General features: G+C 38.3%; 1 protein-coding gene across 1 annotated transcript in view; it reads right to left on the reverse strand.

Annotated features, from left to right (window-relative positions):
- pkn2a (protein kinase N2a) overlaps positions 1 to 27,472 on the reverse strand; it is a 45,487-nt gene that overhangs the window by 6,961 nt on the left and 11,054 nt on the right. Inside the window, exons 2-15 of the mRNA XM_041802437.1 lie at positions 22,961 to 23,125; positions 22,185 to 22,320; positions 11,843 to 11,997; positions 6,853 to 6,982; positions 6,597 to 6,742; positions 6,229 to 6,442; positions 5,169 to 5,354; positions 4,879 to 4,988; positions 4,609 to 4,752; positions 3,119 to 3,194; positions 2,775 to 2,931; positions 2,555 to 2,681; positions 1,351 to 1,487; positions 831 to 906 (exon numbers count right to left, since the gene is read on the reverse strand). Coding sequence (XP_041658371.1) covers positions 831 to 906; positions 1,351 to 1,487; positions 2,555 to 2,681; positions 2,775 to 2,931; positions 3,119 to 3,194; positions 4,609 to 4,752; positions 4,879 to 4,988; positions 5,169 to 5,354; positions 6,229 to 6,442; positions 6,597 to 6,742; positions 6,853 to 6,982; positions 11,843 to 11,997; positions 22,185 to 22,320; positions 22,961 to 23,125 — 1,959 coding nt within the window. The remainder of the gene's footprint in view (positions 1 to 830; positions 907 to 1,350; positions 1,488 to 2,554; positions 2,682 to 2,774; positions 2,932 to 3,118; positions 3,195 to 4,608; positions 4,753 to 4,878; positions 4,989 to 5,168; positions 5,355 to 6,228; positions 6,443 to 6,596; positions 6,743 to 6,852; positions 6,983 to 11,842; positions 11,998 to 22,184; positions 22,321 to 22,960; positions 23,126 to 27,472) is intronic.

Genomic DNA, 27,472 nt, shown 5'->3' on the forward strand with positions numbered 1-27,472 from the left:
ACTATAATTTGACATATTAATCAAGAAATAATAATGTGCTTTACTATTTTTTTCAGTTTTTTTGTAAATCAGTACATTTGAAAATTCATGGATAACAATAATAATTATATTTTAGCATTAAAAATATCATTTGGGTTAAAGAGCTTCTACATATTGATGTATTAACCATTGCAGAAAATGATTTTGGTAATTATCAGTGCTGTTAATTTAGGGCAGCTGTGGCATAAAGCTTACTTTGGGTGGTGGTCTAATACATTTGTTAAGCACTGTATGTTTGAACACATTCAATCGGCTCATTGTTTAAGGTAAAAATCTGAGCACCATCTTGAACTTATGACTTAAACATTGAAAAGCGCAATGTTTTGGTCTTGTTGGCATTAAGTACGAGTCTTAAGTCACAGAGGATTCTCTGGATGACATTAAAGGCTGCCTGTAGTTTTGCTGCACTTTCTAAGGTAGACGATAACGCATATATTACTGTATCATCAGCATCAAAATGAAATAGGAAAGAATACATTTGTTTAATATTTAAATTAACAGTGAATTAGACCATAGCCTGTGTATCAAAAATAAAAAAAAAATCATCTAGAAAAGGAGACAAAAAACTCTATCCAACAGTAAACTGAGGTAGATTCAGGCTTAAACTCAGAACTACCAGCTTTAACACCCTGATCTAACGTCCTGCCTAAACTTGAAAATCAAAGATGTCACCTCAGCTCTGAAAGTTTACCGTTTAAATTTATCCAACTCTCTCACACTGTTTCCAACGATAGAATTAAATAACAAACAATAATGTTGTAAATAATGTTGGATAATGAAACAAAACACACCTTTCCAAAGTGGCCACGTCCGAGGACGGCCACACATTTGAAGTCCTGGAGACTGAAATGAAACTGTTCTTCATCTCTGGAAAACAATGATGCTTCATATTAGAATCCAAAATATACAAGCTTAAAGAGAGCTGCATGAAGCTGACAAGTTTGAATTCAGATTCAGTGGCTGCAGAAACAATCCAACTAAACAGTTTGGGAATTTGCAGGTAGGGGGCAGTGTTTGCAGCTTTGATACTATTTGAGCTCCGTTAAAAATGTGCATGTGAGGACTTCAGAGCTAAGAAGTGTCAAAGACTATAAGCAAAACAATGTCACCTGCTGATAAATTCCAGGTTTTCAAACCTTTTAGTTTTTGGTTCCTTGTACTAATTAAAAATTAAACACCAGAAATTACTTTACTCTTCCAGCAAAGCTTTTCTCCTCTGACTTTGTCATGACAGCAACTTAGATTTCTCTTTATTTCACTTTTCCTCTCTAAAGCTGTCAAAGAAACCCAACAGACTCGTGGCTCTCTCACCTTATGTCTAAGTCTTTCTGGATAGAGATGAGCTCCAGGTCTGGATGCTGGATCTCGTGCTCCACCACTCGGTCCTGGTCAGGCTTCACAGCTATGCTGTTTCTCTTGTTCAAGAAGTCAAAAGAGGCGAGTGCATCCTGCAGAGAGGGAGTGCAGAACAGGAGGAGAGAAAACAGGGAAAAGGGAAAGATAGTCATATTATTGTGTTTGTGTCACTGTTTTCATGAGAAAATTGAAGTTATCAGTGCTGGGACCGTTAATTTCCATAATTACAATCGTAATCACCTCCTGTAACAGTTGCATGACTGTTTTCATCAGCAGGAACAAAAATAATTAAGTAATCAAATGTACATTTATGGATCTTTGACATTAAATCAATTAAAAAAACAGATCAGCCCAACAAATTCTCAGATTCATCAGAGCTGCTGTAGATAAACACACATGGCACAATTGTCTTTGAGTGGATGGGAATGGGGTTATTGTTTTTCCCATTAATGCCAATTAGTATAGATCTTATTCCAAGAAACAAGACAAGAAATGTTTATTTTTGTTTAACCATCCCCAAAAAGAGCAAATCAAATCATTGATAATGAAGTGGATTGCTCATTTTGTATCAATATTGATGTAAAGGCTCCTTAACAAGCTTGGTCTTTGTTGTTACCACTTTCAATGCTTACTATTTGGTTGAAAGATGACAAAACAATGTATTTAACAAAACTGGTATGGCCTTTATCACTTATAAAGTCCTTGTTTCTGAACAATTTCCAGTTTTCACTATATATAGCTGATGTGAAAAGAACCCCTTCAAAAGATTTATAAGACAAGTGATGTGTTTTTGTGCATCACTGATTGAATTTTTGCCACTAAACTCCAGGTACTGTACAATGTTAAATTAAAAGACTGAGAGGCACAAGCAGTTTTCAATTAGCTTAATTGTGATTTAGTTTTAAATAATACAAACCAGGTCTCAATTCCCATCCCTGGACACTGACACTGGTGATAAAATGTTTGTTGTCACAGCCAATACCTCAACACTTTGATCTTCTTTGTGTTTTTAAGTTTATATATAAGTATCTGATGCACAAGTAGACTGGGGGGCTCCTTTAGTGCCATCTTAAAGAACAAGTTCCTGCAGCTCTGTCTTCTGTCTGTAATCACATCAGTTCAGTTATCAACACTATCTGTCACTCCTGCATCACTGTACCTGGACCTCCTCCTTATTAGGCAGCTGGTCCTGCACCAGAGGTTCTCTGATGTCGTCAGGTGCTGGGTAGTGTTTGGGTCCTGGGGTTGGCTCTTTGTCAAAGTCCAGCTTGGTCACCAGAGGGTCACTGTGAATGAGCAGGGGTTTATTTAACACTGTCCTTTTGAATCAGTGATTACATCTGAATGTCTACAGACCATGATTTTATGTATGTGAGTACCTGCTGGGGGTAGGAGAACCAGGCAGACTGCTGGGTCCAGTGTCAGCCGCCTGTGGGCTGAATGAGTTGGTGCTGACGGTGGGTATAGCTCTTCTCACCAGGCGGCCCCACGTGGCAATATTGATGTTCATCTGAGGGGCTCGCAAAAATGTTTTACCTGGAAACAAAGAGACAGAGGGGGTGAAGAGAGGAGGAGAGGAGAGGAAGAAGAGAAATGAGCAGTTTTTGTTTGGGAGAGACAGGAGGGTGAACACAAGGAATTAATGTTGAAAGTTAAATACGATAAGATAAATACATTCTAAGCTTTTTTAATGTTTTTTTAAATTATTTTGATCACTACTCACCTTGCTGCTTTGAGAAAATCTTCTTTTGTCGTTGCAGTTTTGGTCGTCTCTCAATGACAGGGTTGAAAAATGTTACCTTAGGAGGAAAAATACAAATTAAGACCAAAAGAGAAACAAAAGGTGCAACTCCTAGATTTAAGTCAATGTGTATGTGCATCAGCCTGCCCATGGGAAAAGCTGGGCCCCAAAAAACACAGAATGGATCCAGTTGTGATCTATTGATGATGTCAATTCATGTGTGTTTCCCTCATTTTAAAGCTGAACAGCATCAAAACATTTCTGAGCTCTGATGTTGAAATTATTTATTTGTGCTACTTTTAAATCACTTTTACATGTTTCCTGCAAATCTTTGCTATTTCTTTTCGTCACTTTAGACCCATTTTTGCAGTTTTTCACGCTTTTTTTGCCACTCTAAGTCAATTTTGCCACTGTTTTGCCACAATTTTAAGCACTTAAAACTAATTTTTACTAGGTTTTGGCCATGTTTTTTTGCCACTTTTTTACCACTTCTAACCCATTTTGGCCACTTTTCACTCAGTTTTGCATCCACTAACACATTTATGTAACTATTTAGCAACTTATAATCCTTTTTTTTGCAGTTTTTTCTTCTTTTATACCACTTTATTGACACTTTTAGTGGGTTTTTGCCACTTCTGCCCATTTTTACCTCGCTTTCTTGCTACTTTTAACAAATTTTGTCCACTTTACACCAAATTATGCCACTGTTTTGAGACTTTTTTAACTATTTGAAACCTATTTTTACCCGTTTATAACCTCTTTTTGTCATATTTGACCCATCTTTGCTTTTTTGCAACGTCTTACCATTTTGGCCACTTTTCACCCATTTTTGCCAATGTTTTGCCACTTAAAACCCATTTTAGTTGTTTTTCACTCTTTAATATCACTCCTTTGCCACTTCAACTCATTTTTGCTCTTTAAATCCATTTTTACCACTTTAATCCAATTATTGCTTTCAGCCATTTATACCACAGTTTGACCACTTTTTTTAAAAACTTCAAACCAATTATTGCTGTTTTTCTCTCTTTTTGCCACTTTTTGCCCATGTTTCAGAGTGCCCATCCACATTGTTGACATTACCAACAAAATGTTAATTCTGTTTTAAGAAAGCGGGTTTACATTTTTAAAAATGCTTTATTACACTACAGCATATTTTTTGTTGCTTTGATAAGAGTGGATATTATTTAGGACTGAAATAAAGTATGGTTACCACAGCTTAACTTTACAGTGGACCATGACTTGGCTGACCTCCATGGGTCCCCGGTTTGGCTGGGCCCCAGACAGCTCTCCCCTTTATCCCCCTTATGTCAGAGTATTGGAATATTTTCCAACCTGATGCACACATGCAGTATGAACACTGAAGATGCTCCAAATATTGTGATAATTGGTATCTTATTTGATTTTACAACATGTGTACTCAACATTTAACACAATTAAGTCAGCATTCTGCATGTTTATGTATCAGTGTGTACCTCTGCAAACAGCATCCCCTGTGGCTCCAAGTACAAACACATCCCGTGACGCTGGTTATCCAGGAAGTCCTCCAGCCGCAGGAACTTGACAGCGCAGAGTGAACGCCAATCACGCCAGTACACCGAGATCTCCAACTCACGAGACTTCAGAGACAAAAGAACACAGAGAAATAAAATACATACACATGAAAAACATGTCAAACCCTGGGTCGACAGTGTTGACATAGGTTAATGGTCAGAGGTGTAACTGTGTATTTGTGTCTGTGTTACCCGGTCTAGCTCCAATGTAAACTTTTGGTCCCAGGCCTGGTTGCTGACCGGCCTCCAGCTCGTCTGGCCGACTACCGTGTTGTCGAGCTTCAACACTGCGCTGATTTCATCTAAAAAAATACACACAAACATGTTAAAAATATCCTGATTGTGACTGACATGGCAGTTTAAGGTAAATTATCACATTGTTGTAATTAAAAGTTAACTTTGGTAAGCTCCACTGAGAATAGCTTTTTTAATATGCAGTACATTTTTATTTCTCAGCAGTGTACAAGCTCAGGTAGACTTACTGGAAAGCTCCTCGCTCTTTGTGAGGTTTCGTGAGCTCACACCGCGGTTTCGGTTGGCTCGGCTGATGAAGGATGATCTCGTCTCGCTGGGGCTCCAGCCCGGCAGTGGGACAGATGCAGCTTTGGAACGACCGGGGACATTTTCCAGAAGGTCCTGACAGCCCATGAGCCTGACGTCTAACGTGCCTGGAAGAGAGAGAAGACACATCCATGAGTCACATGATCTATAACTCTTATGTGCACAGTTAACACTTACATTTTCTTTCAGGTGATATTTATTAATGTGGTTTTATTTCAGAGATTTATGAGGATGCTTTACTGAAGACTTATCTAGCAGGAAAAAAAGGATGGCCTTAAAATAGAAAAATCCCCATAACCTTAAATGCTTTCTTGTTTTATGTACCAATAAAAAGACTGAGGAATTTAAAGCCTGTATAAATAGCCACTGTGAAATCTAGGCTTTTAGTAACAATAATGGCATTCGCTTAGAAAAATACAGCACAATAAAGGGAAAGACAATAAAAGCAAAAGAAAGGAAATATGAAAGCATCATCATCAAAGACAGAAAAAACAACCAGCTTAAATATATGTCAGTTTAACTTAAGTTTTTAATTTATTTTGGTTAAAAAAGAAGCTTATCTTTAGCACAGGTCAAAGAGGGCTGTGAGAATACACTCACATATAACAGAAGACATTACATTTTTGAGACAATAAATGCCATTGGGAAGTAGACATGCACCGATTGTATAAATCACGGCAGATACCGGTGTCTAAATCAACAATAAAGCCAATGCCAGTGTTTTTTCATGACTTTTTTTGTAGACCAAGAAAACAGATCAGAGTTTACCCAACAGGTCACATCTTCTGCCAAATAATAAATCTCAGAGGTGATCTTAAAATCAAAACTTCAGGGGTGCTCAGCTCCGAAAGAAACTCTAACATGTAGACATTCATGCAAGTGCTCAGTACTCCAAAACACTAAACACTATGTATATCATGCCCCCATGCTTAATTGTTTTATCGTCTTTGAATTGTGACTACAATGTTCTGGTCTGGCTACCTGTGAGTGCAGCGGGCTTGGTCACGGTGCTGTACTGGTTCTGTGTGGAGATGATGCTGGATCTGGGACTGAGGGCCGGAGACGACAGCAGAGACAACTCTTCGATGATGCTAATGCTGCGAGGATGGTTTTTAGGCAGCTCGTTGAGGCGTTGCTCCAAAGAATATCTCAGGAGATCGAGCTTCTGACTGGACTCATTGAAACGAGCCTGGGCCTGAAGACAGGAGGGGAGAAGATGTGTTAGAAAAAGAGAAATACTAATTTCATGGTCCATTTTACTTTACAGGAGCACAGCAGCAGTGCAGTTTCACAGTCTGAACAAAGCAGATAGAGGATTTAACATGAGCACAGACAAGAGAAACGTCTACCTCTGAATGTGCTCTTTTCTCTGTGACTTTTCCTGAGCCCAGGAGCTTCATGACGTTCTTGGCTCCTTCGGCGACAGCAGACTCTATCTTTGCATGGTGACAAAGCTCCTCCACTCGGAGGTCTAGAGGGCTGATGATGGGCTTGTCTGAAGGGCAGGGAAAGACACAATTCTTTAATTTCTTCAACCTAGGAATTTCTCTCCAAACAAACTCTGACTTTTTGTACATGGGCCATTTAATGCAAGCAAAGACTTACCCATCACATCATTGCTCTCAAAGCTCAGTTCACTAGCCTGGCTGGCCTTGAGGATCTGCATCCTGATGAACTCGATCTTTGTCTTGCTGTCCTGAAGCATCTGCTGTGCGGTTGCTAGAAGTTTACGATCCTATGAACAAAAATAGAAATCACAGTTATTGTCTGGAAAATAACTAAATATAAATCCAGCTTATATATTTAAGCACATTTTAAAACTTTAACTTCAAACTAAAATGTTTCTCTTAGTAAAAAAACTGATATTCAAATGTTTCCATCACTTATTGTGTTGTTTTTTTATCTCACACAGACAGGACGTCGCTTCATGTCCTTAATAGGAGCTAAAGTAGCAATGACCACATGGAAAAAAGAAAGTGGAATCTCATTGTGTGTTGTTATTGCTGACCCTCTCAAACACGCATTAACACACACTCTGAATGAAGTAAGCAAACCCCACCCTGAATTCCTCTGAAGTTTAAGTCCTGGTTGTCGCTGCGTTCAGGAAAGACCTCTGTCCAGAAGGCATTTCCTCTCTGACATCAGGGCAAGGCTATTTCCAACTGGAAGGTGCCTTTGTTTGTCTGTCTGTCTGTCTGTCTGTCTGTGTGTCTGTCTGACGCTCTGAGGTTGCTTACACAACACCATGACCCCCTGGTCAGAGCATTAACTGGAGTTACCTGCCAAGGTCCGACATGTAAAAGAGGAACCTACTTTTGTCTCGTTGCTGAAACTTCAAGGGCTCATGCTGATCTTCTTGGAAGTTTAATTATAACATTAACCCAAGCTATCATTACCATTCATTAAATATACTCTTTATTCTGTTTAGAGTCAGAGTGCAGCAGTCAATATAAGCTATCACTGGTTAAGGTGTGGGGTACAACCTGAACTGGACCGTCAATGACAGGGTTGACATATAGAGACTAACGATGAGAGAGTCTCTTGCACTTCAGCCCCTCCACAGGTGTATCAATGTTAGTCTCTATATACAGAAGTGTTTCAATGGATAAACCAGGTAAACCCAATGAAGAAACTGGAGCACACGAATCACTTGATGACGTTTAATCAGGTGCAGAGGACTAACGTTTCGACACACACTGAGTCTTCATCAGAGTCAAACCGTAATGGTGCAGTTTGAAAACCTTAAATACCCTCCTGAATAAAGAGTTACAACACTGATTGGTTGTTTAGGGTGGGACGTCAGCCCGCAGTGGACCAATACTGTGAGAGCACTCATGTCTAGCCATCTATTCCAAACAGGAATATGTTAACATACGTCGAAACGTTAGTCCTCTGCACCTGATTAAACGTCATCAAGTGATTCGTGTGCTCCAGTTTCTTCATTGGGTTTACCTGATTTATCCATTGAAACACTTCTGTATATAGAGACTAACTGATACTCACACATAAGAACATTTAGGTGGACCATAATTTATGCTGACAGCTTACAGCTATCATGATTTAACTAACAGAGTTAAATCTGCTGGTTTCAACAAGGATTTCATCACAGCTTTCAACACTGAATTGAAATCTTTCAACTGAAGGGACTCAAAAAGAAGTTGAGTGACTTTAACACAGCTGCTGCAGGAGGAGGACTAAGTAGAGTGTAACTGTGGTAATTGGACTTGTAGAGGTGGCAGAAAAAGTCGATTCTTAGATGCATTGTGATGTGGAGGTGGAAGATTCTGAATCAATATATAAATGTCCAATAATTGATTATAATTTAAATATTAGATACTGTGCAATAGCAGTAACAAAAAGGTGGAACTCTGAGATTCAGTGCGTAACAGCAACATTTAGATTACCGGTTGCTCATCTGCGAAAAAAGACATTTTTGTTTTTAATTTCAGATATGTCCAAGGACAGGATGCTGCTTCCTTTGGTTCAGTGCAATTGTTAATTTCCAGTTTACTCACATCCTCCATTAAAAGATAGTGGATATATAATTTATATCTTTTTCTAAACCCAAATTTAATGTTTTTATTATGTCTGACAGTGAGAACAACAGAAACATAAAACAAAACCCCCAAGTGCATCAAAATGCATCAATAATGGATAAAGAATCAAAATTGTATCCCTACGAATCGTAATTGAATCGAAACGTGAGGTGCCTTGAGATACCCACCTCTATGGATTGGTGTTCCAGCATTATTACTGATACTTCAGGTCATGTATTTTCAATTTACACTGGTTGACTGTGATTTGCTGTTGAACAGTTGGTGTACTCTTACTAGAAATGCACCAACTTTAGAAACAATTTTACTTGATACTGTCAAGTAAACTACCAGTTAACAAAATCAATTTTACTTACTGTCAAGTAAACTGGAATGTTTCTTAAGTTAAAACTACTGAAATGCAATGCAAATTCTGTTAGCCTGTTAATTACAATTGCAAGGATGCACAATATTAGCAATATCACATCAGTATCAGCAAATATTGGTTTAAAAAGTGAATTATGGGTATTGGCAGAAAGATAATTTCTGCCAACAATCTTTTTCTTTATTCATCATCATTTCCTACACTTAAAAGTGCCCTAAATGGACTGAAATTTAATTTATTCAACTTTTTCCTAAAACTTTTATTGTGGGTTTTAAGGACAGATATTTAAGGTCTGAACTACATTTAAATATCAGCATCAGCTAGAATTAATATTAAAATATCTACATATCGACAAAAAAACAACATTGGGCATCCCTATCCATTATGTATTAGCTGCCTATAGTCAACCTAAGAAGAACCTGGTGGGCTGAAAATACAACCAACCAAACAACTGGTCATTGAAAACCTGACACGCCTGTTTCACACATGCATCTGGAAAAGCTTCAACAGGAAACGTTTGAGAAAAAGCAGAGGCTTTGAAAAAAACTCGGAGAGTGATTGGGTGAATGTTCTGTCTGTCACATCTCTACGGGCCAATCAGAGCAACAAAACACGTGACGTAGCCACTACTGAGCTGCGCGTGCGCAGCTACTGAGGAATAACGCGAAACATGGTGACTATAGACATGTAAGCACTCTTGTGAAATTATTCAAATGCCTTGGATGAAATGCATTGTGGTAGTGTAGACCTTAAACACAGACTTTGAGACGTTTCTCACTGCATGAACACCTGCCAAAATGGAAAAAAACACAATGAGCTCTATACTGATGTAATTTCAGGAGCATATAAGACAATTATAATTATTGGTGCAGGGTAAGCCAATATCTGCATATTTATGTTAATTCTTGGTTACATAAGTATTTTGAAGGCACACCTGTAGAGAAAGGCTGAGTTAAACAGACAGAAGGGTTGAGGCTTTGACAGGGCAGAGCAGTGACGCTCACAGCTCCACCTCAAAACAAACATCCTGCATCTTTTAGTTGAGTTGAAGATGTGTTCTAAATTATTTAGAGCATTACTGCTGTGAAAAAAAATCAGAAAACAATATCTTTAACATCACTGTGAGGTTTGTGTCCCTCTCTCTACCTGGATCACCCACCACTGTGTGCTCCTCTCTCTTATTTCTTCAACTGCATGCTCCCATCCCTTTCCAACAACCTCTTTTTTTTGCAAATACTTTCCAGTGCTAATATTCAATGTTATGTACATCCTGACTTTGAAGGATTTTCAAGGTATGGGTTGCTGAGCTTATCCTCAGATATCCTCAGAGACTCACAGTATGAGAACAGACGACACAACTGAAACTTCACTCTACACTGAGCCTTTTACTACAAAGTGGCTTCAATTACCACTGACACAACAGTCCAAGATGAGCATGAGTGGCTCTCAGCGCTCCAGCTGTTATTAGTCCTAGTGACACACACGCACAAACACACACCTCCCAACTAAATTACAGAGTTCGTCTTGGAGTATTAGAGGAGCCACAATGAGTGTAAGAGCTCTGTGAACAAACAGTGGTGTGTATGACACACAGTATGTGTCAGCGCCTTCTCATGTTTCCTCCTTCCCTACAGTGAGGCTGTAAAAGTAATCCCAACATGCATCAGTCCACCATCTGCAGGCAGGAACGGGGTTTTAAAACTGATGGTAAGCCTGCTCACTACAGTTTTCATGTAGTGAGGACTTAGGTAGCTTTAAAAACATGAGCAGTGGTAAGTATGAGTCCGTAAATCATTTCAGCCCTGGTAAAATGATGAACTTCCTGTCTGTACTGTTCACATTTTTCTCAGTTGTTTTTTGCAGAAGGACAACACATGCAAAATGTTTGAGCAAAGCTGTAAAAGACTCTCAGACCACAGATTTCCAGTGAATGTGGATAGGGAAGTAAATTCAATCATTTAAAGGTCTGTTATTGTTGAACTGAGATAGTACATTTGGATCATGTTTTTTTCTTTGGCGAGACCTTGACTGGAAAAAAATGGTGAAAAAACGTGATAATGGGAAATAAAACAACTGGCCCCAAGATTTTCTTGAACTGATGATAATCTAAGAAATTGCAGGCACCACTATAGATGACTTGACTGGCATGTTGAACTCAGGACAGCTGAAGAAGCAGATGCAGTCAGGGATTTTCTTGTCCTACACCTGCATACATTTGCCTGGATGTTTGTACACTACTTCTCTCGTATCTAGAAAATGTTGTAGCCAAAGGTCAAGAAAAAGTTCTGAGAAGTGGAATTACAAGCCAAAAAGATTTTAAAACTGATCCACAGCACTTACTAAGCGATACTGAGACAGTGAGCAAATGTTTAGAAATGAAATGTTGCCATTGCTGCTCAGGATGTTTGTGTACTTATGCAGTAATCCAAAGATGAACCAGGAAGTTTTTTTTATAAACCACAACTGTTAGTGATAATTCAGAGTTGATAAAACAGCACTTTTGGTCAGACTTTCCCAGTAAATCTTCATCTCTCCTCAAAATGACTCTGGCTATTTAGAAGGTTTTATAGTGAAGTTTCTGTGCTTTGAAGTTTCCATCATTTTTACTTTTACAGTCTGACATGAACCCCCCTCAAAGCTGAATGTTTATTTACCCCTCCCCCCCGCTGACTCTTACCTTTGAGGGTCCGTTGGAGTACATCAGAATCATGTTCTCTGCTCCCTGTTTGACCTTAAGCTCGATGTCATTCTGTCTCTTTAGGGCGGCCAGGCGGCTGCTGCTCGTGCACATTCTTGCCTCACTGTTTGGGGTATCTGGAGTCATAGGGCATTCTGGGTAAAGAGAAAAAAGTACAAGTTACCTTCTTGTGGCCCTTTGGAGACCTCGCTGATATATGACTCTACATGTGCCACCAGAGTTTCTCACAAAAATAAACTGACTGTAAATAGTAACTCTCAGCATGTAGGTGCTATTTTTGGCTGCCTGCCATTTTGAAGTAAGCTAAACAGCGGTGCAGAACAGTGAAATGACCGATAGCTGCTTACAACAACATGTCAGGTAGCAGCTTCATAATGAATCCAGAGAGCGTGGCTGTTTAGTGCTGTTAAGACAACGTTACCAGTCAACATCATTTAGCTTGTACAAAGAGGAGGAACAGTTCCTAAAGCAGGAAGGGCTTCAGTAAGAGCTGATGTGTCTTTTTAAAACTCAGACAGACAACATGATCATAATAACACATCAAAGGTGAACTCAGCATTGGAAAAAAATAGTTTAACTGAATCAAATTTGTCTTAAAGCTTTGATCATTTCTGGTTCTAATTAATTTTCTGTACTCTGACTGGTTCTCCTGAAGTCTTTTCAAAAAGCAGAGGGAAACCCTGCGGCCATCTCTATTCTGAGCAACTAAGAGAAAAAACAAAGCACCAAAAACAAGACTGAACATGTAGACAACTACTACAGCTACATCAACGTAACTGTGTATGTATATGCTGCTGAAACTGATTCAATCAGATGAATGTTAATCAATTTCTAAAAATCCTCACTTGCTTTCTAGCCATTATTTTACTCAGCCAAATAGAGTTTTTTTTTAAATGTCAATGTTCTGATGATTTTCAATATTACATTTTTTTTTAAGATTTATTTTGGGCATTTTTGTGCCTTTATTAGATAGAGGAGGACAGTGGATAGAGTCGGAAACAGGGTCAAGAGTGGGGGAGAAACATGTGGTAAAGGGCTGGATTCAAACCCAGGCCGCCTGCATACATGGGGAGCGCCTTTAACCACTAGGCCACCTGCTCCCCAATAATACATATTGTAAAATAAAAGTATCTCTTTTATTTTATGATTAATACCTAAAAAAATAACAGACGTTCAAAAGAAAACAGGTGAATCTCAAAACATTTGAATACCATGTTTTAAACTTGATGAATATGGCTTACAGCTCATGCAAATCCACTATCTCAAATTTTTAGATTATCAGAAAACATCAGTCCAAAAAAGGATTTACAATACAGAAATGTTGACCTTTTGGAATATTATGCTAATTTATGCACTTAGCAAGTGCCCCTTTGCACAAAAACTGCATCTTTGCAACACAACATGGGGCCAATCAGTCTGTTGCACTGTTGGGGCTGTATTGTCGAGTCTTGCGTCTCTCATCTTCCACTTGACATTCTCCTCTGAGATTTTCTATGGGGTTCAGGTCAAGCCAGTTGGCTGGACAATCAAGCACAGTAATACCACGGTCAACAGACCAGTTTCTGGTAGTTTTGGCTTCACTGTGGGCAGGTGGCATGACCTGCTGCCACCATAAAGCTTCTCATCTTTAGAGCATGAAGTGCTCTAAAATCTCCTGGTAGATGGCTGACAGCATTGACCTTGGACTCGATAAAGCACAACATCAGCAGATGACATGGCATCTCAAACCATCACTGACTGTGGAAACTGAAAACAGTGGATTCAAGCACCTTGAATTCTGCGCCTCTCCAGACTCTGGGACCTTGATTTCCAAATGAAATTCAAAATTTAGTTTCATCTGAAAATAGGACTTTGGACCACTGAGCAACGGGCCAGTCCTTGTTCTCCTTAGCCCAGAAGAGAAGCTTACCCTAACCCTAATGAAGTCTGTGGTTCAGGATTGGGTCAACACTTCTATGTCCTGTCTGTGTGTGGTGGCTCTTGATCCACTGACTCCAAAGCTCCCCTAAGTTCCTGAATCTGCTTGGTTTGACAATTCTCTGAAGGCTGAGCTCATCCCCATTGCTTGCGTACCTTTTCTTACCACACTTTTCTCTTCCAGTCATCTTTCAATAAATATGCTTTGATACAGCCTCTGAGAACAGCCTATCATTTCAGCAATGACCTTCTGTGGCTTACCCTCCGTATGGAGGATGACAATGACCATCTTCTGGACAAGAGTCAAGTCAGCAGTCTTCCCCATGATTGCAGTTATGTGTAATGGTAAGGCAGGAATGCAATATTTTAAGACATTTATTTTGTTTCTGTGCTATTAATGGATATCTTATTTTTTAATTTTGGTTAGATCATTTCTAAATTAAAAATTCTGACATTGTGACAACCCTAGTTAGGATAACACAGTCATACTCAGTAAGTTTGTGATTTTTTTACTCACTAAAATGAAGAAGCAAAACCAAAGTCTTCTAATTCCCTGACCACAATTCTGGGCGATGAGCTCATTGTTTTGTTGTGCTTTTTTTACATGTCTGTACATGAAGGTGCAGAGAAAACCCCTCCCCACAGTGATCACTGCAGCAGAGCATGAAAAATGATCACACACACACACGTGAGGTGGGCAAAAAACCTGCCTAACTTCTCCTGACTTGACTTGCAAGTTCAGTTTCTGTGTGTCATAAAGGGACTCCTCTTAGAAAAGAGTCCGAAAGAGACACTAAAGATTTCGTAACCACACATATCCCAAACTAAGAAAGTCAGTCTCTAATACAACAACAATTTGGTAAATTATGTGAGTGATTTCACATCTTGCAGCTCAAATTATTATTTATTTTTTCAAATACTTAAACTTCCTTTGCCTTCAAGTTCTTCTAAAGTTCTTCTTCAACATCTTCAATATTTTGAAGGTTGTAAAAATGTTTGATACTTGAATACTTTGGTACTACATTATTAAAGTAATACAATTTCCATTAAGAGGTTGACAGAATCGAAAAGTAACAAATGATTTTAAAAGACTACATATTGTCTGCCACATATCTGCCACAAGCAATGTTGCCAATGAAATTGTGCAAATAAGACACCGGAAACTGCTTATTATCCAATATCAGGAGCCTAAAACTTTCATTTTTGTCGCAATTACATCAAAAATGAAAAGTATTAGTGTCATTTGATTATAACAAGTAACATCAAAGGTTTAAAATCTGGTATCAAGACAACACCATCATGAATAAGACCTTCAAAAGATGCTCAAAAAGCAATTTCCCTGAAGTGTTGTATCTTGAGTCAGACTTAGTTAGCTTGACTGAGATTACCAAAAATAACAGCTGTGAGGAAAATCAGTTATTCTAGAAGATTCTGCTGAGCAGAGATAACAGTCTGTGATTCATCGCTGTGAATGTCTAAATATTCCTCTGAACACCTGTGAGACTCAGGCAAAAAGGAAGCATGTGATTGAATGCTCTGAATGATTCATCTAATGACCCTTAATGAGCTGAGGGCATCACTGCAGAGGTTTCTGAGAAGAGGAGGGGAGGATGTTTGCCTTTCCAGGGCAACCCTTTTCTACACAAACAATCAAGAAGACACAGAAAAACACAGTGGGAGAGGCAGAAGAAAACCAGAGCGGGCAATTGCAGGTTAGTCTGTAAAAAGAAAAAAAAAAAAAAAAAAAAAAGTTTAAAAAAGCTGTAGAACGAGGTGTGAATCTTAGCAGGGGCTTAAGGCGAAACTGACTTTAGTGTTCATGTTGTGTAACATGAGCTTGTGGTGTCACAGATGTTACACAAAGATCATATGAGGTCAGTGCCAATGAGAAAGAAACACATGAATAAGTGCTGCTTATGTCATCCAGACTACGATGGGTTTCCTCTCCGTGTAGGAGGGGTTCAGTTTGGTCAAGGCTGCAGCCGAGCCAAGAATTCAAGCAGCCGGAGACCCCTCCCTTTCAGCGTGGTACGGCCCACGCTGAGGGCCAGAGGACCAGATACTGAGCTACTGAATAGCTGTGGGGCTGATGTCACTGCTGGATGGCTGACAAGGGGAACCCTCCCTCAGATTAACCCTGTGTGTATGAGATGAAAAGGCAACAGGGAACGTGTCAACATTTCTCTCCAAATAATTACATCATGATAAGGAGAGCTGGATCTAAAAGTTGCACGGGGGCTGAGATACGATAAAAACAGGATAACACACTGGACTTGAACTCTTTATGAATGAGATCATATGTGACTGAGAGACCAGACCAGCGAACTCACATTAGGGCTGCTGCTGCTGAAGACAGCTGAGTGGCGAAAAAGACAGAGCCCCTCTTAGAGCACCTGTGATGAGTTTGTTGGTTGTTATGAAACAGGTGGAAATTAAGGACAAGATTTTATTTTTATTTTTATGTTGCTAGGTCGAAGCTTGAAACTGCAGTCTTAGGGCAGCGTCAAATAGTCAAGTAAAGGCAGGCTGAGAAATAATCCTCTTCTCACATTTACCATGAAAAACATTCTCCATGAGTAATACATCTGATCAGAGTGTTGAAGAAAACAGGATAAAATGTTGTCTTAAATTTAAATACTTCAAAATGCACAAGACTGAATAAGCAATTACTGTAAACTCTGAATAAGATGCACTTTTAATCTGGTTTTTTTAAATATAAAAGTTGCCTGCATCAGATTTACCTGTGTGACAAAAATATTACGAAATAATACTGAAAAAAAGCACCATCATTACCTCAAGTGCAACTACCATCATTGCACATGACCTCCTAATCCTATTTAGGAAAAAAATCAACCTTTTTTTACAGCATAATGAAATGAAAGTAGTCCTTGAATGCTCTAGGATCCCATTTTTAAAACACTTTATCGGGGATTTTTATCCATTTTGGGCACTGGATACCAAGAGGTAACCCTAAATTCTTTGTGGGGACGCACCTGAAAACATAATGATACCCCATAGCTCAGACTGCATACAGAGGTGTTCTGGGCCTTCTTCTATACTGAAGGTTGTGCAGACCAACCTTTTTTGCCCAAGGCACACATGAGATCAAGCCACAATCTCAAGGCACAAATAATCCATATCCAGAGATGTAATAATTTTAAAATTTCCTATCACAACAATCATGACCTAAAATATAATGGTTATAAGTATCATTACAGCGTTGTTATATTTTGCTGAAAATCTAGAAAGGTATTGATTCATCATTTCAAATAAAGTTTGAATTAAAAAAACCCACAAGAAATCAGATTTTAAGCAGAGGGACTAGCCTCTACACTTTAAGTTGTAGAAACAAAATTTAACTTAAAACTTTATCATTAAAAAGGTGCAATGAGGTTGTAAAATGTTTGATACCATGATACTCTTTTGATACCAAATTCTTTAAATGACATACTCTTCATTATTTTTACATCTGATAGGTCAGAAAAGTACCAAAATTACCAAAGAAAAACAGTTATACAAGTTATATTTTCAATACAAAACTCCTAATCAATCAGAATCCTTAAACATACCATAAATTATACTGTTCTGTTGTTTGAACAAAAGACAAACAACAATCTGTTTTAACAGAAGTGAATATAATATAAGATCAGTAGAAGTAGAGTTATACATTTTAAAATGCCATAATTCAACCTGTTCTACCCTATTTTATATTGCAGGAAAAGTTTGTCTGAAATTTCATTTTCTTTATGTGAAACTTGAAAATGTGATGACATATTTCGGCAACATATGAGCAATGGTATTCTCTTACTGTCCTTGAACGTATCATAATATAAATGTATCACTTTGTTGAGTGAGCTAATTAACATCTATTCTTTCAATTTCAACTGAGATTTTATCATAAGATTAATATTTTCAACTAAGAAGAGCTGCTCCAAAGTTTAGGAGAACTTTTCATGGACTCCATGAGCAGAAACAGAAGCTAAAGCCAGAGTATACCATTGAGTATACAGCCTAAGTGTGTTTCTGTTTTTTTTTCAAGCCTGCAGTCTAAGGTAGGCTACTGCCCTTTGGTTTAATTTGATCCATAGTGCTGATGTGTTATGAGCTTGTGAAATGATAAACCTATGACTTAAGTGCTCTTTAGGCCTACTTGTCTGTGTCTCTGAAATCTGACAGACTCACAGTGAGTGAGGAAGGTAGGAGGAGATACAGACCCCCGACATGTTTTACGTCCTCAGGTCAACCTGTTTACATTCTTCCCCATCCACCTCAGTTAACAAACCTACATAGCATGCTGTCCGGACATTATTTACTGTGATATTAAAGCACGGTCATCACTAACAGTTATCATGATAAATAAAACATGAACTGTAAGATAACTGTGGGGAAATGTTATCACAGTTATCAACTAGAAAAGCACTCAGAGAGCGCAGACCTCCGCCAAAAATTCCTGGATCCAGATAGTGATCTGGATCACTCCCAAAATCTTATGCCAATTCTGACATTTCCTGAAAATTTCATCAAAATTCATCCATAACTTTTTAAGTTATGTTGCTAACAAACAAACTAACTAACTAACAAACCCTGCCGATCATATAACTTCCTTGGCGGAGGTAATAATACTAGTCACTGTTTCATCTCTAATGCTATCCATACAAAGTTTACTTTTACTTTTTCAAACTTGCCGCAGAAACTTAGGCGCTGTCCACATGGAGACGAGTTTAGGTGTATCTGCAAAAGTTTTTTTTTTTTTTTTTTATCATATCGGCGTTTCATCCACATGGAGCTGGCGTTTGTGAGCCTGAAAACGCCACTTTTTCAAACCAAGCCCCAGAGTGAACAAGAATAAAGGCCTACCATTTTGTCTCCATGTGTACAGCTGAACGCATCTTTCCTGAAATGATTAAGTCATAACCCACTCTCAACCCACATGCACGAGTCCAGCCAACAACAATAATAGCTGATTACATGATTGTGTTAGTGCTGCAGAAGCTACTGCGCTTATTAAGGCTCTGGCAGTAAAACCATCTGCTCCTCTACTACCACGGTGATCAAAAAATGGAAGACTTCAACCTCTGTGTCCGAGTCTTTTCAAAGGAAACGTTTTTTACAAACCTTCCCAACTTTACAATGTGAGCACTCAGGTGGTACATGATCATCAGACTGTAGAGTGTGATCACAAAAATCGTGTGCAATGGTAGCTAAGTGTAAGCCGACACTCCAACACGACTGTTAAAGTCAGCTTTTAAAGTCACAGTAAACACTCGGTTTAAGACAGCCATGGAAATGACAAAGGGGCTGTTGTTTGCAAATGAGGTGGGCAATGGAATTTGTGAGTTTTCACTCAGGGTGACAGTTTAAACCTTTCCATTCCTGTAGACCCTTAAAATAGACGTCTTATATACCAGTGCAACTTACAGTATAGTTCCAGTTTTATGGAAGACACGATGTAATTTGTCTACAGAGGGCACCAAAATCAACCCAAACCAAAAGTCCTTACAGGAACTTTGACAAATTGATCCCAAAGCTTCATACTACTAATTTGTCTTGCACTTAACATATTTTAACAAGCCTGTCTCATGACCGAGAGTCTGAGCTCCCTGAGCCCATCGCCATTATTTTGCGATGTGCAGCGACATTCCGCAAGTGTCGCGTCACTTAAAAAAGAAAGCCCTCGTTCATCAGATAAAGAGTCACCAAGTCAGGCTAAATTTGTTTCCACTTAAGATAACCATTTACCAAGACAGCCTCCCTTCCCTCCTTCAGCACGCACACACATGCACTCACATCCATCCTCCTCTACTTCCTAATGTCAACTGGACTGGGGGATGTGATAACTAACACGCAGACAAATGCCATTCCTTCTCTTCCTGAATTCACCACCACAAACACTTCATTTATAGGGCAAATACTGTAACAAAAACTACATTGAACGCACACCGCTGTTGTGGTAAACTCTGTCCGAATTCCATTGTTGTGGACAAACGCACAGGAGCGGTCTTTCAACAGCCTCGGAGGGGAACAATTGATAGCTCATTGTAGCCGTCGGTGGAATGTGGAATGCAACAATGTCAGCCTCTGGAGAGTGAGTCACCTCCAAACACTCAGATAGCCCCGTGTTTGTGTGCTCATATAGGTGACACAATGCTGCCAGAGGTATTGGACCAGCGACTGGGGTTGTCATGATACCAGGAGTTTAATATGAATAACACATTAATAAAAATAACAAATGTTATACCTCACCAAAGTAATGTCATTGTTCCTTATATTGGGAAATTTCTTGTTTTCAGTTTATAAAAATTGTAACAAACTGCTCCTCACTGTCTAGATGCAATAATACATTGCTAGTAGATTCAGCACTTTATTGCTCATGCATCTGTCAAATTTAGATAGTACTCTGTGTCTTTTGCAAACAGCAGCTTTTGGTTAAAATATGACTGAATATTATAGTTTTAAAGCATCAGATTTTCATGCTACTTTACTTCGAAGTATATCAATAATTTGCAGCCTATATGATAATGAAAAGGGCAAATATTAGATGTCTATTTTTGATAGCCCCATCTTACTTTATTGCTGTCTTTGAATCTTTCAAGACAATAACATTTTTTCAAATCACAGATATTCTGCATTAAAAAACTCAAAATAAATATTTAAAGGTATATATTCAAGTTGTCAAAATTGTCATTTCTTTGGCACTTTTTCAAACAGCTGGCTTTAAAACTATACACTTAATCACTTTGACTCAAAGACGAAAATCATACAAGGTCTAATTAAATTCACAACTTCAACAATGCAACCATTCAGTAATGTATAGTTGCCAATGATTTTGTGTAATTTAGAGAGGCATGAAGGTAAACCAAATTTGATGCTCAGAACTTTAGCTTTTGTTGCTGTGGGTTGGAGCCAGGTATCAATATTGCTCTGTTTTTACTATGTTTGAAATTCTGGTAGAGGTTGTTTGCTGACACAAATGTCTATTTGGGGTCAGGAAGTGTTGGGGTGGGGGGGGGGTGGGGGGGTGGGGGGCAGCCAGTAGTAAGGAATGGGAAAGAAGTTAAGTTAGAACTTTACACTGCAATTGTCATCAGGAAATTTCTATATATGTTGAATAAAATCCCTACACTTATCAAAAAAAGTGATTTTTTTTAACACAGTTTAACAAATTCACCTGGCATGGAGGTGATCAAATCACATTTTACCTGGTCTACAGACCTCCAAGCATCTAGTGTCATCTAGTCAGATGAGGGGAGACAGAAGTCTTGTACTGAGCTAAGAGGCTAGCTGAGCCCCTTTTACATATAAAAAGAATTAATTTAGTCACAAACATACTTTTAACTGAATGGGGTGAGCAACCGAGTAATGATGTGCTGTTCATGAACCAACCTGTGCTACGAAACGGCTCTTTACTGTGAGCCAAACAACGTTTGGTTTCGTTTGGGAGCCAAACAACCAGCTGTACTGAGCTGAGCCAAATGATCTTAATTTTAAAAAGAGACAGATTTCCTGACACAATATTAAAGACTACAGATTGGTGAGATGGACTTCAGCTGACATTAGTGTTTAATAAGCAAAGCCATTGCAAAACCGCTTTGTGGAAACTGACAATACAGGAGAGTTGTGTGACACCGCTCATCTAGGCTTCAGACAGAGGCTTTTTTAAGTCCAGCTTGCTGCTGTTTTTCAATGAGTTTTATGCACCTTTTGTGCTAGAAATTTCACTACTTTCAGGACACAAAAGTAGCTGCAGAATTAAGAATGTTTCCATTTGAACCTTTGGCAAAGTCATTAACCGCTCAAAACATGACCTTTTTGGTAGTGTTTCTCTATGCAGAAATCACTACAGAGATGTTCTCTGCTGTTGCGTTATGTCATCTGCAAAGAATCTAGAAGACTAGAATCTCTAGTCTGTATTTCTATTCTGTATCAACATATTAGCCAGTTGAGGCAAAAACACTGTCTTGGCTATTATCTTTTTTGCTTAGAGTAAACATTTGTTAAACATTATATGTTCAACAACAATGATTAAGTGGATAGATTTGATAATAGAAATAATCTCTACAATTGTCTGCAGAGCATGTGGATGTAAGTAGACCCTCCACACAACAGAAGAATATCCACTCTCTGTCTACCAATACAATAAGACAGAAATTAGATAACAATGGCACTGACCTTTTAAAACAAACAGTTCATTCTTGTGTGGAGTTATTGTTAAAACCGAAATTCATATAAAATGTAGGTGTGCAATGTACCCTACAATCAGCCAATCTTAGGGGCAAAAGCAGGGCAACATTGTATTATTTGTTTTTGTGTAAAGTGTAGCATTAGGTCATTTCAACTGCTTTCATCCCTTGGTTAATGTTTTCTCAAACCCTTTGGGCTCTCTTGACTGTGTTGTTTCTGTTACCTAGCAGTTCTTCAGGGTCTTTGACCACGATGTGGGCGTTGAGTTCTTGCAGCTCTTGGTGAAGCTCTTCAACCTTCTTGTTTGATTTTTTCAGCATGTTGTCAACATAAGCCAGGCTCTTCTTGTCTGTGGTCACCTGAGGAAAAAAGGGAAGACTTCAGAAAATCTAACAATTGATTACAAAAAATTTCAAGGCAAACTTCACATTTGAACCATAAAAGTTAGTCTTGTAGTCATAAGGAGAGATTGCTTAGCAGGTGAATATAGTTGGGAAGCATCTTCTGAAAATCACTGTCTTTAAGACAGCAACCTGGCAGCAAAGTTTTGCAATTACTTGGGTATTGATGAGGTGAAAATGTCATATGGTAATAAAAGTTCTAACTGGCTGAATTATGGGAAATGTAGGACCCCTTGTTTTTTAAAGCTGACCCATATTCAGAACTTAAAGGTCATAATTTCTGCCTCTCAGTTTTTTTTTTGTTGTTTATTTTTTTTAAGATTTATTTTGGGCATTTTTGTGCCTTTATTTGACAGAGGAGGACAGTGGATAGAGTCGGAAACAGGGATGAGAGCAGGGGAAGGACGTGTGGTGAAGGGCCTCAGACCGGATTCGGGCCCGGTCTGTCCGCGTACATGGGGCGCGCGCCTTAACCACTCGGCCACCTGCGCCCCCTGCCTCTCAGTTTTGATGTACTTAATATTTTTCCCAGATCCGTTCCTTTCAGTAAACAAATTTGATAGAAAAGGACTACTATCTATTAATTCACTACTTTTACCTTTCGTAGGTTCTCGGCTCCTTCTTTGATCTTCAGCTCCTTGCGGATCTCGCGGCGGATCTGCTCCTTGATCTCGTCCAGTTTCTGTTGGACCATGGTGTCAGACAAGTCAAGGTTGTGTCCCAGACCTAGTCGCTCCGCCACCATCTGGCCCCTGGCATCCCCCTGGAGGGAGACAGAACAGAGGAGGATGAGAAGGAGGAAAATCGAGGATGAGTGGAAGAAAGTAATTTCATAGAGGTCAAAAAGGGATCAATGAAAATAGGAGAGTAGAAAAAGAGGAGGACAGGAAACAACAAGATTAGAGACTCAACCAAACTGCCATTTTTGAGCATCATTCAAATATCTACCCCATCACTACAAACGGTCAGAACAAGATAAATGGCAATACCTGTAATATTTCCAAAACTTTTAATTATGATATTGATTCATTTAAGGTTTGAATCTTCCACCCACACATTTCTTTTTTTTTTTTTGATATTTGGTGTGCGTTATCAATACGAGCTGGACATGCATATGCAAGATGTGCCACATGGATATAAAATATAAAGTAAATACTAATAGTTTGGGTTATTTTTTAATGCAAACCTTGATAATTAAAATAATGTGCCTGGTTGAAACATTCTTGGGTCTATTTACAAATTCTGTTCTCTGAAATTTTCTTTAATGTCAAAGGTTTTGTGACTAAAATATCCCCACATGACCTGTGAATCAAATTGAATCGGGACCTTGTGAATCACAATCAGATCAAGGCAATCAGTGGCAATACCCAGCCCTAGCATTTCCATTCTGTCATGATAAGGACTGTTACTTTTACTTATGATAGAAAAATCATAAGAAATGTTATTTTAAATACCCACCATCATATAGTCAAATATGCGTGAAAATGTCAAAATATTCAATGCAAAACTTCTTGCTACCCTTTTGACACTGGATTCATTGTCAATCAGATAATAAAATTTGCATAAACAAACCTTTTTACAACAAGAAAATTCTAATAATTATTCACACAATTATTCACTTGTAAAACATGATAGAGAACATATTTTTATTTTCATTTTACTATATTGATTTTCCCAGCTCTGCTGTGTTGCCGTGCTGTGAGCTCAACACTAGTGATAACTTACATGGAGTATTATACATCTATAGCCTACCCTGTTTTTGGGAGAATCCTCCTCATGATGGCTTATTATCGTTAACTCTATCTCAGGCGAGTGGGTAAGCATTGTTTTCTGTACCAGCATTTTCTGCAGGTTGGTAATTAAAAACAAGAAAGCCTAAAATATTTGTTGCCATGTTACTTAAACAGGTTTTGATATTGTTGGACTTTTACTAGTTTCATATTTAAGATGGAAATTCTGTTGTTACGTAAACCCTCATCCTAATAAATTGGAGTGGAAATTCTGGATTAAATCGTTCAGTAACAGCAAATGGTAGCTCCCCTTTTGTGTTTTTGAGTAAGTAATGCAGAGTCTGCAAAGTATCTCAGTACATATCACTGATTTTTTTTGATACACACTGTATCTTCAGATACTTGCCAGGACCCTAACCTAATATTTACTGGTATAAATTAAGAATTAAAGTAAGGTTTAAAACCCCAGTGAAAACTCTTTAATTTAAATGTTCTGTATGCCATTATTTTAGCTGATGTTTAATTACCCACGCCGATGAAATCGGCAGGGTTATGTAAAGGGTTCCGTATCTTTGTGTGTTTGTTTGTTTCTTTGTTTGTATGTGTACAAGATAACTCGAGAACGGAAAGTCGGATCTTCACCAAACTTTGAGGGAATATTGGGATAGTGACAGGGTAGGATCGATCAGATTTTGGTGATGATCCGCGCACCCTTTTGGTTTTTCTTGGACTTTGAACTTTTGAACACCAAAGTAATCAATGGGAGCGTTCCTCGGTGGCACTGCTTAGGCGTGGGTCTGCCGCCTCAGACGGCCATTCTAGTTATTACAGTATTTATAGGTTATTGGGAACGGTTCAAATGTGGGTGTGTTTGATTTTGAAACTTTGCCAAGTCTCCCTTGAAAAAGAGATCTCAGATCTCAATGGGTCTAATCTGGTTCAACACAGGTCGAATAAATAAAAATGTTGACAAAATTGAAAGGAAAAAAAACCTTGGATATGTTCAATTTCTTTGTTTCAAATGATACAACTCTTTTAGAGTGTAGATCACTGGTTCTCTCAACTGGTGAGTTGACGATGAAAAGTGGGTCCCAGAGCCATTTTCTGAGGGTCATGAATGCATGCCTGGAAAAAATGTGACAAAAAGTCTATGATGTATGGAAACCCAAAGCCACCATGCATTAATATACTTGAGTTTACATCATTTTGCCGTGACAATGACTAAATTTTGGTTGTTTTATTGACATCCAAGTTTATTTGTCTCATCATCTTGGTATAATCAAACTGGTTTTTACTCTAGAAAGAGCTCTAGAAATGACCAAAATATACACGCTACTCCCAGAAACTGAGTAAAATAAAATGTGTGCAATGCACGCATGTCTTCCCAGGCCTTAAACAAGTATTTTTTTGCCCTTTCCTAATGTTCACTCAAATGTTTTGTTCCAGGTAAGGTCCAAGCTGCAACATTTTCATTTAAGAAATCCCAGTAGTCAAAAACTTTGGAAAATTTTGGTTGTGATTTTTTATTAAGGAGGTGGCGGAGGGTCCTGACAATAGACCTGTTGGGGACCACTGGTATAGTATCAAAGAAGGACCAGAGTAAAAAAAAACAAAAAACAACACAAAACAAACAAACAAACAAAAAAAAACCTTGAGATCTTGCGTCGTAGTTTTTAACTGAAAGCTTTGGCAAGCAGAAGAGAGAGAGAGAGAGAGCATCACTGGTCCATTCAAGTTAAATCTGCGGTCCTCAATAAAAATCATGACGCAAATTTTTTTCAATTTCAAAACTTATTTAATGAAAAATGTTGCAGATGGACCCTAAATAGAAAAAAAAAAGCATTAAACAGACAAGAAAAAGTTGACCTTAAAAAGCACATCATTACAGAATGATCTGCCTTCACACATCTTTATTTTACTGTTTTCCTGAGATTTCCTTGTTGTCTTGGGAAAATCAGCTTTATTATCTAAAAAAAAAGCAGATAAATTGGTAGAAATTTTGAGACAAACACAGAACTGTACTAATCAACATCTGAAACCTAAATAATACATGAATTAATTTACTGTTGGTCCACTTGGGGCTTCAGTAAATAAACTTTTTGACACATTTTTTTAACACACTTTAGCAACCCAGCAGAAAGAGCTTCACGACCCATTTTTGTGTCCTGACCGATCAGTTAAGATCCATTAGTTTAACTGGATAATGAGCGATAATTGAGATCTAATATCTAAACTTCACCCAAATATCTGCAATGATTCAGCAGTGTTTGGAGTTTGCCTGAATTTTTAAAAAACAAACTGAAAAAGGCGACAAGGACTTCTATTTCGCTGCTGTGGTTAAGACACGGGTGTTATTATCATTTGATTTTAACAAATTTTGCATCAAAGTTGAAAACTGTGGCACTGTGTCAGTCCTGGTTAATGATGATGCCTCTATTGCTAATGATGCTATAATTTACTCTTTGCAGCTTTTTTTATGTGACTGGTTTGTAAAAACCAAACAGTACAACCTAATTCAGTCTATTTCTGTTGACTTCTTGCAAGCACTGACAAGCAACTTTTGGCAGTGCACATGTTGTTCATCTATGAGCTGTAACTGGCTAGTTGGCTTAGCAGGGTTAGTCGAGCTCAATGGACAGAGATTAGTGTCAAACTGTGTGTTGTTCAACTGAAAAGGAGTACGCTTTATGAGACAATGGACACTCAAGCTCAGCCTGAAGGTGTTCAGGAATTAGTCACAGGTGAGTCTTTGACAGAGGAAGACCTCTGACTGTTATGGATTTATTTCTCTAATCAACACAAATGTTCTTTTACTTTCTTTTTCCCTGCTTACCAAAAAAGTACAAACTGGAAAAACCAAAGTGCATACCAAAACATAATCGTTGTTTAACCTTAAATGCCTAAGTAACTTCCAAGCTCAATTGACGAAGATAAGAGCCAAACTGTAAGTCAACAAAATCCAACTAATGTCTGGTATGTCTGCAAAAATTTCAATCATGTCATTTACTACGGCATCACCAGAAAGTGATAAGCAGAAAACCAGTAAATGACGCCTTCACCTCACATCATCCACACAGCCTTTTACTGCAAATTCACACTATGCTAGAGTAAAGAAATCATTCTGGAGTGTTTATTTAGCAGAAATGTGGTCAAACTCTGTAAAGAGTACAACAGGATTTAAGCAGATGATGCTCCAGTCAGCCAAGATCCAATGAGCCTTTAGTGGTACATGTAAATCATTGTGCTTTGCCTGTCCTTTAAACATGAGCACAAGATGTATGTGCTTTGGAATTATATCAGGTCAAAGCATAAGTATTAGCCACATTTGTGTTATTTAATTGGGCCATTAATAATCTTAAAATGGCAAAATGCCACATGAA

This window comes from Cheilinus undulatus, linkage group 13, assembly GCF_018320785.1.
Source record: "Cheilinus undulatus linkage group 13, ASM1832078v1, whole genome shotgun sequence".
In the NCBI taxonomy this organism is placed as follows: Eukaryota; Metazoa; Chordata; class Actinopteri; order Labriformes; family Labridae; genus Cheilinus; species Cheilinus undulatus.